The 14,046-nt window shown below is 47.7% G+C and overlaps 1 protein-coding gene across 6 annotated transcripts in view; it reads left to right on the forward strand.

The window, feature by feature from the left end:
• Positions 1–14,046, forward strand: part of TNRC6C (trinucleotide repeat containing adaptor 6C) — a 146,166-nt gene that overhangs the window by 110,112 nt on the left and 22,008 nt on the right. For 4 of the 6 annotated variants that reach the window (XM_082705325.1, XM_082705326.1, XM_082705324.1 and 1 more), the window contains 6 exons: positions 254–334; positions 1,641–1,698; positions 8,308–8,450; positions 9,959–10,132; positions 11,430–11,576; positions 13,372–13,491. In XM_082705325.1, coding sequence (XP_082561451.1) covers positions 254–334; positions 1,641–1,698; positions 8,308–8,450; positions 9,959–10,132; positions 11,430–11,576; positions 13,372–13,491 — 723 coding nt within the window. The remainder of the gene's footprint in view (positions 1–253; positions 335–1,640; positions 1,699–8,307; positions 8,451–9,958; positions 10,133–11,429; positions 11,577–13,371; positions 13,492–14,046) is intronic. The other 2 variants (XM_082705327.1, XM_082705329.1) reach the window with 1 other exon arrangement.

Consider the following 14,046-nt stretch of genomic DNA (forward strand, 5'->3'; position numbering starts at 1 on the left):
CGCACACTCACTCTCTCACTCTCTCCGACGAATAAATAAGATCTTTAAAAAAAATGAAGTCCATAAATTACACACCTATGCCAGCTTGCAAACGCACCTGAAGCATCCCATAGTACTAGCCATGAATCAGGGACTTTCTGGTACACAGCATGAGTCAACATGAAGATTTTCTAACTTTTAAATCACTGGGAATTTTAGGCATCTCCCATTTCTAGAAGAAATGCGTTAAAATGTGACCCGTGCTTCTTTCTAGGGCATGAAAACGTCTGGCAAGCAGGATGAGGCCTGGATCATGAGCCGGCTAATGAAACAACTCACAGACATGGGCTTCCCGGTGACTGGTGTCTTATTTTACCGCTCCCCTCCATGTGTGCTGCCACGCGTGGTCCTGATTGTGCCCCGCCCGTGTTTGTCGTGCGTAACAAGGAAGATTTTTGAGGGAGGAGAATGTTCATGCAACTTAACTCGTAAATTCCTCTTTCACACGAGCCCTTCTGGTTAGGGATCATTGATTTCAGCCCCAGCAAGGGTCCACACCGTTTCTGCCAAGTAAGGTGTGAGAGCCTCTTCTGGAAGAAAACGTGCTGGGTCATGGCTCTATTCATTGGCTTAGCCAGTGACATTCTTTCTTTTAATTTATAATAAAGTGAATTTTCATTAGTTCATGCAGCAGCTTGACAGATGACGAGAGAATACTTGGTATAAAGCTCTGTGTCCAGAAAAAGACTCCTCACCCAGCGTGTTGAGTTCCTGAGTCTCAGGGCCCGGGTCAGGAGAGTTCACGTCGCAGGATGGCCCTCTGAAAACATGTCGTGATGTGTTCAATTCTGAGATCAAATACCGGGTCAGATAGTGTGGATGTCACCTGCGTTTGTTATGTCTTGCCCTCAGAAGTCCTCTTTCCAGATCACTGCTCAAACGAATATTTATCTTTTGATTACGGTGGATGTCCCTAGAGAAGGAGTCCAGAATGGCCCAGTCTAGAAACCATACATTTCATAGCAGGCCCAGGTCCTCTGACATGGGGCAGGGCACAGGCCCAGGAGTGGCCCAGCCTCTTCCTATGTGAGACACTGGAGGCCTGCCCAGGAGTCCCCATTTCCGCTGTGGTGCTTGCACATACTAAAACCCTCTTTGCCTGCATAGGCATCTGCCCCATCATAGGGGGTTTATCCAAATGAATCAACTCGTTAAGTTTTGATCTGTCTTTACATTTCTTGGTGAAGAGTAGTTGATGGCCAAGCCCAGAGTCCGTGAAGGAGAGAATGAAGCTCTGTGCTCTAGCTCCTACAGTAGTTTTTCTGAAACTGTCCTGGTGGAGATGTCACCTTTGCTGAATGGTTGCTGCTAACATAGAGTCGATGATCAGATTCCACGGGCACTGTATTTAAGGTGTTAAATACAAATCCTTTAAAAGTCAGTTTATTACATAGTCATCTTCTAAGTGCCTTTTACTTTGAAGACCTCTGTCTCTAGCCTCTACAATAAGAGAAGTATTTCCAGTTCCAAAACCTAGTAAGATAGGTTAATATTAGGTCAATAATAATCATTTCTCTAAGTTAGTAAGGATAGAACTCTTCGCTAGCTCTTTTGTTATCATAAAAGCATTGTCCTAACCAAAACCCTCTTTGCCTGCACAGAGAGAGCCGGCTGAAGAGGCCTTGAAGAGCAACAACATGAATCTCGACCAGGCCATGAGTAAGTAGCGTGACACACGCTTAGAGTGCGCTAGTTCTGAAAGGTTCCGCTGTGTGGAGTTTGGATTTTCAGAAGCATTTCATTGTAGTCTTGGATTAACGGGGAAACCCTGCGCTGGGTAGACAAGACCAGGCTTTGGCAAAGGAGCAACCACGCGCCGTGCACTGGCTGTGCGGCAGCCTCTGCAGACAGGCGGCCTCAGGACGGATGGAGGCGTGTGGAGGACACGTGGAGGCGTGTTTGCCGCTTTCATTTTTCTCTAGTACTTCAGCAAACAGAAGAGTTTTTTTCCCTCCTGAGGGGAGGTCCTAGTGATGTTCTTAGAGAAAAGCTTTAGGACCACAGGCCAGACTTCATCTGACAAAGACTGAGCCCGTTCTTCACGCCCGGCCCCAGAACAGGCCTGCTCGGGGACCAGAGGAGAGATGCCCACGCCTGCGGAGCGCAGCCTCTGCGCACGAGATGAGATTGACCTCAACAACAAGCAGCCCTCGTTCTGGAGCTGCTTTAATAGTAGTAATAACTGAAGGCGATAAAAGTCAGGATTGGAAAACTATCACTGTGTTTAAGAACGGTATAATAAACTCTTAAATGCAGCATAAAGGTTACAGGGAGAGAGGATTAAACTTAACTGTGGCCTCTACAACTTGGGAATAAAATCTCAGCATAAAAAGAGATCATTTGTGACATCAAAAATGTAACGGGAAAAGCAAAACCAGGGAGGAGAAATTGCTGTCAACAGGAAAAGGACTGTTCTTTCTGTGAGCTGGTCACTGTAGACCTCGTGGTGACCACGAAGCAAACACCCAGGACAGACACACAAAACGGGGAGGCAGAGAGTGGAAAACCACCAGTTCACAGAGTTGGACAGGAATGGAAGGAAAAACCGTGAAAAGACAGAATAACCGGAAGGCAAAGGATAGGACAGCAGTAAGTCCTCATATGTCTGTCATCTCTCTCTTAAGACTTGCTCATTCCAGAGAGAGAACGAGCACGAGCAGGGGGCAGAGAGGGGTGGAGAGAGGCGATCTCAAGCAGACTCCACACGGAGCACGGAACCAGACGTGGGTCTCAGTCCCCGACCCTGAGACGACAACCTGAGCCAAAAGCAAAAGTCGTCCGTGTCACTGGCTGCACCACCCAGGCGCCCTGGCGGTGATCTCTCTTAATGGCGGTCGCTAACTCACCAATCAGGAGGCACAGAGCAACGAGCAATGCGGTGGATTGAAGCCACAAGTCCTGACTCTGTGCTGCCTGTCAGGCTCCTACAGCTCTTGAGACACAAACAGGCTCACGTGGAAAGGGAAATGATACTCCAGGCAAACAAACAAAAAGAAGGCAAGCACAGCTGGACTTGATACCAGACAAAATAGACTTAAAGCCAAAATGAGTCAGAGTCAGAGAAGGTGATTATGTGACAAAAGGGGTCAATACATCAAGACAATGTAATGGTTGTAAAGATACATCCATTCTCCGCAGCCGACTGCCGAAGTGCAGTGAGTAATGAAGAACCGACCTTAAGGAAGAAGTAGCCAGTACAGTATTGGAGGGATGCCAGCTGCTTGCTGTCAGCTGTCAACAGTTGCAAGATCATCAGACTGAAAATCAACAAGGAAAAATTGAAATGAACCACGCTTTAACGCCAATGGACTTAAAAGCCACACACAGATCATCCCATCCAACCCCAGCAGAACACACACCTTTCCAAGCACACGTGGAACTCTCTTCAGGATAGTAACCCTCCCACTTTTTTTAAAGTTTTATTTTCAAGTACTCTCTACACCAAAGGTGGGACTCGAACTCAGTGCCCTTCCAGGATAGATCCTAATAGGCCATAAAACTAACCTTAGTTTTGGGGGACCTGAGTGGCTGTCAGGTTAGGCTGTGAGCCCAGGGTCCTGGGATTAAGCCCTGCGTTGGGATCCCTGCTCAGCATGGAGTCTGCTCCCCATCTCCCTCTGCCGCCCCCCTGCTTGTACGTTATCTCTCTTAAATAAGTAAGTAAAGTCTTTTAAAAAAGAGAGTGAGATTGAGTCAATAAATCAAAACACAGAGAACTCCAGGACCAGAAGACTCACTGGCAGAAATTCTACCAAATACTAAAGAAGAATTAACACTAGTCCTTCTCAGACTCTTCCAAAATACTAAGAAGGGGACACTTCTAGACTCATTCTACAAGGCCAGCATTCCTCTCATGCCAAAACCAGCTGAGGATACCACGGGAAAACTACTGACCTGAGCAGTAGATGCGGAAACTCTCTGCAAAGTATTTGCAAACTGAATTCAGCATGTGAGTAGGATTATATTCCATGACCAAGTGGAATTTGTACCAGGGGTGCAAGGTGACTTCAACATACACAAATCAATTAAGTGTAACACATCTTGTCAATAAGATGAAAGAAAAATATCGTGATCATTTCAATAGAGAAGAAATATTTGACAAAATACAGCATCCTTTCATGATTTAAAAAAAAAAAAAAAACCCTTAGACTGGGTATAGAAGGTACGTACCTCAACATAATAAAGGTCTTACACAAGAAACCCACAGCTGACATTAGAGGAATTGAAAACGTTTCCCCTAAGATCAGGAACGAGGCAAGGATGCCCATTCTCTCCACTCCTGTTCACTCCTGTTCCTGGCTAGTACCAGAAGTCCTAGCCAGGGCAATCAGGCAGGACAAAGAAAAAGAAAAAAGGCATCCATGTTGGAAAGGGAAAGTCAAGTTCTCATTGTTTGCTGATGATATGATCCTATATATAGAAAATTGCAAGAAATCAGTCAAAAAATGTAGAGTTAACAATTTCAGTAAACTGGCAGGATATAAAAATCAGCATCCAGAAATCAGTTGCATTCCTTTATGATAATGATGAAGCATTAGAAAAGAAATAAAACCAATTCATAATAGCATTAAAAATAATAAAATACTTAGGAATAAATTTAACCAAGGACGTAAGAGATCTGCACAGTGAAAACAGCAGGGCTTTACTGAAAGAAATTAGAGAAGACACAAGCAAACGGAAGGGCATCTCATGTTCGTGGATCAAAAAACTAGTAGTGTAAAGACAGTTATGTTACCCAACACCATCTGTCAGTTAATTGCAATCCCCATCAAAAAACCAAAGCAATTCACAGAAGTACAAGAAACAATTCCTAAAATGTCTGTGGAACCACAAAATAGTCCTGAGAAAGAACAGAGTTGGCGGTGTCACACTTCTGGGTATCAGGCTGTACTACAAAATAAGAGTAGTACAGAGCCATAATAATCGAAACAGTGTGCTACGAGAACAAAAATAGACACATCTGGGCCCCCAGCTGGCTCAGTCAGTTGAGCATGTGACTTGATCTCAGGGTCATGAGTTCGAGGCCCATGTTAGGCCTAGAGCGTACCTAAAAAAAAAAAAAGAAAGAAAGAAAGAGTTAGACTCATCAACCAGTGGGTCAGAACAGAGCCCAGAATTGAACCCCAGCAGTTACAGTCAACAGAACACTTGGCAAAGGAGCCAAGAATACTCAATGGGGAAACGGTGTATCTGACACGCGGTTCTGGGAACAATAGAGAAACGTGCAGAACAATGAAAGTGGACCCCTGTCTCACAGCACAAAAATTAGCTCGTAATGGATCAGAGGTTTAAACAAAAGATTTGATACCATAAAACTCCTAGAAAAAGGACTTAAAGAAGAGGCCTGTCAATATTGGTCTTAACAATGATTTGGGGAGGCGTGACATCAAAAGCACAAACAACAAAAGAAAAGTCAACAAATGTGGCTACATCAGACTCAAAAGTTGCCGCACAGCGAAAGAAACAAGCCTAAAGAATGGGAGAAAATTTTTCAAGCCATATATTGGATAAGGGGTTAATATTCAAAATATATAAAGAACTCAGTCAACTGAAACCAAAAACGTATGGTTTTTAAAATGGGTAGAATAACTGAACAGACATTTCTGCAAAGAGGAGATTGGATGGCCAACAGACAGGAAAAGGTGCTAAGCATCCCTCAAATCGGGGAAATGCAGATCAGAGCCACAGTAAGATCTCCCCTCACCCCTGTCGGAATGGCTTTCATCAGGACGACAAGGACGGATGCTGGCGAGGATGTGGTAAAAGGGAACCCTGTGCACTGTCAGGACTGTAGATTTGTCCGACTGGTATGGAAAACCATATGGAGGTTCCTCAAAAAATGAAAAGTAGACTCACGGTACAACCCAGCAACTCCAGTCCTGGGTATATACGCAAAGGGTGAAAACGGGATCTTTTTTTTTTTTTTTTTTTTTTAAGATTTTTTTATTTATTTGACAGAGATCACAGGTAGGCAGAGAGAAGGGAGAGCAGGCTCCCCACTGAGCCACCCAGGCACCCCAGGATCTTTTTTATTTAAGATTTTTTTTTTTTTTGGACAGAGACTGAGAGAGGGAACGCAGGCAGGAGTGGGAGGTCGGAGAGGAAGGAGCAGGCTTCCCACTAAGCAGGGAGTCCGGGGGCTCGACCCCAGGATGCTGGGACCATGACCCGAGCCAAAGACAAGATGCTTAACAACTGAGCCACCCGGGCGCCCCTGAAAACAGGATCTGGACAGGATATCTGTACTATCGTGTTCATTGCAGCATTACTCACAATAGCCAACGTGTGGAAACAGCCCAAATGCCCATCAGCAGATGAATGGGCAAAAAAGATATGGTTCATGGACATGGTGGAATATATTCAGCTGTGAACAAAGAGGGGTTCCTGCCATCTGCACCAACATGGGCAGACCTTAAGCACTTGATGCTGAGTGAGCGAAGTCAGACAAAAATACTTCATGATCTCACTTAACATGTGGCGTCTATCCAAGTTCAACCTGTGGAGCACAGACTGCGAATGGTGGTTACCGGGTAGTGGGGCTGGGGGGATGAGCCGTGTAACAAGCGGAGGGAGGCCGCGGAGACCCCGCGCACAGCGGCCGAATGTGGTCGTGTTGTAGTGTAATTACATGACCTGCTAAATACGGCTCCACAGCAGGTAGATTAGGATATATTAATGTATCAAAGTTACATATATACCTGAAATTTACACAGTGGTTTGCATCAGATTTATTCAGTTAAAAGTAAGTAAAATAATGATGTTAAATAGTCAAGTGTAAAATGCAGCTGTTTCCCTAGGAAATACAGGGTCGGGCTCCTGCAAGCCTCTGGCCACAGCATTTTTGTTGACCAATCAGTACATAACCTCGCTTTATGTGTGTTTCTATCTAAAGACACTTTATTTAATATAAGTTTCTCACAGGTGAGAAACAGTATGCCATATTTCTGTCTTTACAGTAAAACACTAGCTAGGAAAGATTTAGCATTTTCCTGACCCTAGGTCACGTGACCGTGAATCTGTGGCCATCTACTCTCACACTAACGCCATCTGCCACACTTTCTTAAAATTACACTGTCTCGGGGCACGTGGGTGGCTCAGTCTGTTAAGCATCTAATTCTCCATCTCACTCAGGTCTTGATCTCACAGTCAAGCCCGATGCAGGCCTCCATGCTGGGCGTGGAGCCAACATAAAGAATCAGCATCTTGTCATCCAAAAAGTTAGGCACTCTTCCCGTCCTTTCCAGAGCTTCGTTGCACACTTAGAGATTACTGAGCACCCTCACGTACAGATTGGGGACTCTTCTCTTCCGTTAGCCAGAGGCACCATATCGTGGAACAACACCTACCTAACCTGTGTTTTCTCCATCAGGCACAACACTACCTTCCTGCACTCAGGAACTTAAGAGAGCACATTAGCACTACACTTGGGGTCCATTTTAAACACGTAAGTCACCAATAAGAAGCACAGAAACGCACTGAATAGACCACAGAGGGGTGCTTGTCACTGCAGGAGGGCTCAGTAAGAAGCCAGCATCTCGTTTGGCCTGAGTTAAGAATGTGTGCATCGGGCATCCAGCATTTTTCACCACCCTGCGCGTGTCCACAAAAGTACACGATTACTGTTTTGGGGGCTACAGATAAGTTTAGCCAGCCTGTGCATTTACAAGCACAGAATCCATGAATGATGAGAACCAACTTTGTTATCAGCGTGCGGGCATGGAAATGTGTGGTACAAGTTGCTAGGACAGAAATGACAATCCGTGTAGCTGGAAGAAATTGTCGTAACTTGTTAGAAGTGTAAAATAGCACAAACTCAAAGATAGCCATGCCAAACCAGTCACTAGCCTGAGACAAAAACCTTGCCTGTTCGCGTGGTATCGTGTCCCCAGTATCTGGAAGAGCCCTTGCAGCCCATGGGGGTGCAGGAAATGGAAACCACGGGCTGTGAGGGCAGCAACACCATTTTAAACAGGAAGATCAGGGCAGGAACGCAACGGGGAAGGCTGTGTGAAGAAGGGGTACATCCCTGTGGGGAGGGAGGGCAGGCCCCTGCGGGGCGGAGTGGCAGGTGTGATTGGAGTGGGCGGGGCAGGAGCAGGGGCGAGAGCAGGGCCCGGTCATAGACCGTGGGGGTCACAGGAGCAAAAGCATGGCCTCCCCGTTTTCCATGGGGTTGAGAGACTCAAACTGGTGCCCGTCTTGTGCTCGGCCCTCCTGACTGACACTCCTGGGGCATTTAGGTGTAAGTGTTGCTTCTGTTTGCTCCAGGCGCCCTGCTGGAAAAGAAGGTGGACGTGGACAAGCGTGGACTGGGAGTGACCGACTACAATGGAGTGGTCACCAAAGCCCTTGGCTGCCGCCCACCAGTCTCCAAAGACTCTTCCGGGGACCGCCCCACCTTTCTCGACAAGGTATGGATTGAGGAGGTGTTTTGTTTGTTTGTTTTTAACAAGAGGTATTTTTCATTTTAACTGTGTCCTTAATGCAAGCTGGATTAAATATTTGCCTGACTATAATATTTAAGTGACTCCTCACTTTTGAAAAATACGTTATGAATGTTTAGCTCAGAAGAAATAGTGTTGTACTTTTTACCTGTAGTCACACAATGTGACTAGGGGTAAAAAATACAGAAGCTGAAAACATGTTCATTTTAGTGGGTGAACTTGGCTAGGTTACCTGCTTCCATTTGCCCAATAACAAGGGTCATCAAATTTCTGTTTTACTGTCTTATTTTACAAGATATTGGAAATAATGTGTGACATGTTTAACCTGAGAAAAAGAAACTGGAGGTGGTTGGGCGCAGGCATCTGTGTCTGGTCCGCCCAGCTCGGCTGGTGCAGAGCACGTGCAGATGTCTGTTGGAAGCCCCTGGGGGGGCTCACGTGTCCGGACACCAGTTTGGTCCTTTCAGGATTGTCATGTAGCGGTGCCCCTGCTCCCGATGGGTGTGCCTTCAAAAGGAAGGGGAGAATAGGATCCCGTGAAATTCAGTCAAAATGTTGAACCTTGAAAATAAAACTGAAGCAAGAAACGGCAGGTTTAGAAACAAAGCTGGCAGAAAGGCTCACAACAAAACAGAAAGGCTCACAGGAGAAAGCTCTAGCCCTTCGTCTCTGCTCACAGAGAAACAGGGTCCCTTGCTACACTTCGCAGCAGAAAGCTGTGGCTGGGGAAGGCCTGAAGGGAAGGTCAGGTCATACCCTGCCCTCCTGCTGTGGGTCTATTCATGTCCAAGATTCTTAGTGAAATTCCAATTTAATTTGGTATCTTGTATTTTTGCTTGGGAAGTGCGGGACCCTGACTTACTTCCTTATCTTTAAAATGTAGAATAATACCAAAAAGAAAAAGAAGAAAACTGTAGACTACTACACACTAGTTGTGAAGTCAGAGGAGATAAATTTGCAAAGGGCCTGACATACAATGTGACCTTAATAATGTACAGGAGAGTGAGTAAGACCCATCTGCTCTATGACTTACCCCGTTACTGGATTAAACCATGTGAAATTGCTGTTGGTAATTCAAAAACAGCTGAATGTCAGCAGAATGTAACCCAGTGCACCCCTAGAGCCTTGGTACTGAAAGAAAGGAGCCTGTTTATTTGAAAATGCTTGTGAAGTGTAGCCCAAGTAAGAGTTTTGCTAATGTTTCCGGGCTTCTCCTGAGCCCTGTCCCTGGGCGGGGTCGGCGGGGTTGGAGCACGTTGTAAGCTAATGTATGTGTTTATGAAGTGATTGTTAGAACAAGAGCAGCATCTTAATCCTGTTTCTCTTTTTCTTCTCCCCTCTTCCTTTGGCCCATGTTCTCCATTCTCTTGTTATCCACTCTTTTTTGATCTTTTAATTCTTCTTCCATCCATACCCCTTTATATGTTCTTGGGAAACTGCTTTGTGCTTTGTCTGCGGATGGACGCCGCACACAGCTGACCCTTTCTTTCTCCAATCAGGACGGCGGCCTAGTGGAAGAGCCCACGACTTCACCGTTTTTGCCTTCACCAAGCCTGAAGCTCCCCCTTTCAAACAGTGCACTCCCTAATCAGGCCCTGGGTGGGATTGCCTCAGGGCTGGGCATGCAAAACTTGAATTCTTCTAGACAGGTAAGGCTTGGGCAGAGAGCCGGCGTGATCTCCGTTTCCCCTGCCTCTAACAGATGTGTTTGGGACGTGCACTTTGATCTTTAACAAATGCCCGTACTTTAACATACAGTCGAATATGTCAAGGTCGCTGAGATACTAGAAGTGTGCTGTCCAGGTACTGAGAGTTGAATCCGGTTCTTGAAACTGAACCGTGCTAGAGGAGGTGGGCCTGGGTGATGCCATCCTTCGCCTGGCCGTCCAAACCTAGCGTACGCTGGTCTTCGAGAAAACAGCACATGCTCGCCCTGCTCCCTGAAATAAAGGTGACATCTCAGTGGCTTCCAGAGAGCCACGCTGACATTTTCCCTTCCCTGACACTCAGGGGGTGAGAGTCCCCGCCAGGCATCACAGAAGGGAGGACTGTAAGTGTGTATTGGTCGCTGCTCCGTGGCCCTTGTGTCTCCCAGTCCCCCAGAGGACGGGACCTGCAGGCCGACGGTGCCTTTCCCGTCGGGGGGACGTCCTTTCCGTGGATTTCCTTGCACGTGAGGCTGACACGCACCCATCTCTGGAACACCTCTCCAAGGCGCCACTGTGAAAATCCGGTTAGCCCGACAGTACGCATGTGCGCCTGTCATCCCAGGGTAGCAGCGGCATGCCAGCCGGCGGCCTCCCGGGGCTAGCGCTGGTGGTAGTTCAGTGCCAGGCCTGCTTAACGGGGCTCCTGCCATCGGACAAACAGGCCAGCGGGGTGTGGGGAGCAAGCCCACCTGGCGGCTTTTCTACTCAGCGTCCCACAGGGCTCTTATGCCCACAGAGCACATCGGACCCCGAAAATGCATTGGTTACATTTAACATGAAGGTAGCAACCTGGATTTACCTACTTGTTCAGCTTCTGCTTCTGTGGAAGTTGTATTGCTCTTTCCAGTTCGAATGTTGCCATCTCCAGGTTAGTGGTCCCCACCCCTTTCCGCTCAGCACCCCACCACGGTGTGCTGCGGGAATTGCTGTGAAGCCAGTAGTGATGCGTTGCTCTTGTCGGCGCGCCCTGGGGTGATGCTTTCTTCAGATGTGACGGCCTTTTCCGGGGACCCCTTGGACTGACGCCGTCACGTGGCTTCTGTGATTTACACGCGCAGTCCGCCTTCGTGCGCAGCCGCTCTGCATGGCAGCGGGCACCGTGGGTGCGCTTCGGTGGGAGTCGACAGTGGAAGGAAGTAGGGACGGTCTCGCTGTCCCGTGCAGGCCAGCAAAGCCCCCTGCGGAGCTCCCGTCACACCTGCCCCCGACCGACCCTGCCCCTCCCGTGTCCCCGCAGATCCCGAGTGGCAATCTGGGCATGTTCGGCAGTAGCGGAGCAGCACAAGCCAGGACCATGCAACAGCCGCCGCAGCCCCCCGTGCAGCCTCTGAGCTCCTCCCAGCCCAGCCTCCGTGCTCAAGTGCCTCCGTTTCTATCCCCTCAGGTGGGCCCCATAGCCGTGCGCGCTGACGCAGGTGCCCCGATGGCTGGTGGCATCGGTGCCATGGGGACATCACTCGTAATGAGGGCGAGTTCACCCACCCCAAGACGGTCATCTCAGCCCGTCCGCAGGGGGCGTCTGCAGGACGGCCCCTTGGAGCGGCTCAGTGTCCGCCGCTCATAGGGAGCAGGTCCCTGGGGGAAAGGCTACGCCTCCCACGCTGCCGTGGTGCGGTTTTTGCCCAGGTCTTAGAATGATTCAGGTGAACCCGATGAATTGTCCTAGCTGGGAGAGGAACGTGACACGCCGAAATATTGCTTAGCCCAGAAGGGAGTGGGTAGGAGCACGTAGCAGCTCTCGGGGCCTGAAGAATGCTTCAGGGGCCCCCTGCATGTGATCATAGGTCATATTATAAATTAATACAACTTACTATTATTAATTTGGCTGCTTAGTTAAGTTCATTACTTAGTATTAGACTATTTTTGCCCATAGAGGTTCTTTTTTTTTTTTTAAAAAAAAAAAAGGTGTCAAACAGAAAAGGAGAAGGATATCTAGTTTGGCATAACTCTTAAAGCATATGGATTTTTTTCATGTTAATATTGTTTACTCTTAGAACATTCCCTAATTTTACACTTTGGACTGAGTTTTTCCTTATAGTGTTTCAGTCCTCATCCCTTATAAAAATTCAGTAATAGAGACTAATGATACGTTACAGAATTAGCTGGAAGTAGTTAACACTCCACAGCTGGTTGACCCCAGATTTGTGCGCTGAGCTGAGGCGGCTGGGATGTAGGTGGAGTAATTGTCCAGTTCATTTGTCAGAATGCAGGGTGAGCTGCCGTGCCACAGGCCCCAGAGTACAGAGGCTTCCACAAGACCGGGTTTACTTCCCTGGGTGGCTGTGCAGGGGGCAGCCGCTCAGGCCTGTGGGGCACCCCTACCACAGCCCTTCCCGATCGCTGGGTTCTGCACAGAATACTTCCCCTTGCGTCCCACTGCCCACGCCTGGGGACACAGCCAGCCCAGTCCAAGGGGCAGAAGGAGAGCTGGGCTTGGGTGATGGGCATCGGGCTTCCCACACTCACAGAGCACATGTCACCCTCGTGCCCCCCACGTTACCTGTGCTATGATACAGCGTGCTTTCTTTAAATGACTTGCCTGCTTAAATAAATCTATTCTTCAAACTTTACATATCTCTCAGAAGTAGAAAAATCACATTTTTCTGGTAACACATTAGACAACCATTAAAGTAAAAGATGCCCATCCACGTTCTACCCAAAATCATCTTGCATCCGGTTGTGATAAACATACATGGCATGTGGTGGAAAGCACTGGAATCTCAAACCGTCCATGGACTGTTCCAGCACAGTGAATGCCAGTTGAAGGGGCCCCCCTGAATGCGCACACGGCTTGATGGGCCAGGGCAGGGCTGGCAGAGGGGCCTAGACCCCTTCCCCGAGGCCCCACATTCACTCTTTCCTGAAATTAGGCCAGTTATTTCACGGTAACAGGATGTGAGCTCAGTTTTCGATAGGAGTCACCCAGAGCCCTTATATCTTACGTCATGACCGAAATACTTGGAGGGGGGAGGCTCTTCTCTCCGTCCGATCTTATTTTCCACAGAAGCACGGTAACTACTAGTGGTAAAAAGTCCGTGAGTATTTTAATGGGTTTTGAAGTTCATTCTGAAGACAAGCTTAACTGTTGGTAATTCATCAGTTCTGCATCTTGAAAACTGCCTGGACGGGTGGCCGTTTCGACAGGGACGCAGTGCCTGACGCTTTGTGTTGTCCGACAGGTTCAAGCACAGCTTTTGCAGTTTGCAGCAAAAAACATTGGTCTCAACCCTGCACTATTGACCTCGCCAATCAATCCTCAGCATATGACGATGTTGAACCAGCTCTATCAGCTGCAGCTGGTAAGCGGACACTTCAGCTTCTAGAACCGCGGAGGAGTGCTGCCGTTCACGGGCTGGCAGCGGCCTAGCCACCGACTGACAAAAGTACTTCACGCCTTGCGCTCTTCCTGGCGGGCAGTGTCACTGAGACTTTCATAAATTTTTTTAGACTTTTAAAAAAATTAGGCAGTTTTGTACTCAAGGGTGTTCTCCCTCAGCTTTGTGAATTCTCTGGCCCCTTCACAGAGTGTCCCAGACCTCACCAGGAGGCGTGTCCTTCACTCAGGGTCTCGGCTAGCCTTTCCGATCCACAGCTTCCCACCAGGACCCCAGAACACAGAAACTCATTTGAGGGACAGTTTTCTAAATTCTTCAAGGGGGGGGACATACAGAGACTGTTCTGGAAGCATGAGAGAAATTACTTCATTACATACAGTAGATGCCTTAGAGGTTACGGCTTTCACAGTCACTGTGAGGAAGGCTGATGTAGCCTAATAGTTCTCGATCTTGAAAGTTTTACAATTTGACTTACCTTAAATTTTTAATTTTCAAGAATCTTACTGCTTTTTTTTTTTT

The sequence above is a fragment of the Mustela nivalis genome (assembly GCF_964662115.1).
Source record: "Mustela nivalis genome assembly, chromosome: 17".
NCBI classification, from domain to species: domain Eukaryota; kingdom Metazoa; phylum Chordata; class Mammalia; order Carnivora; family Mustelidae; genus Mustela; species Mustela nivalis.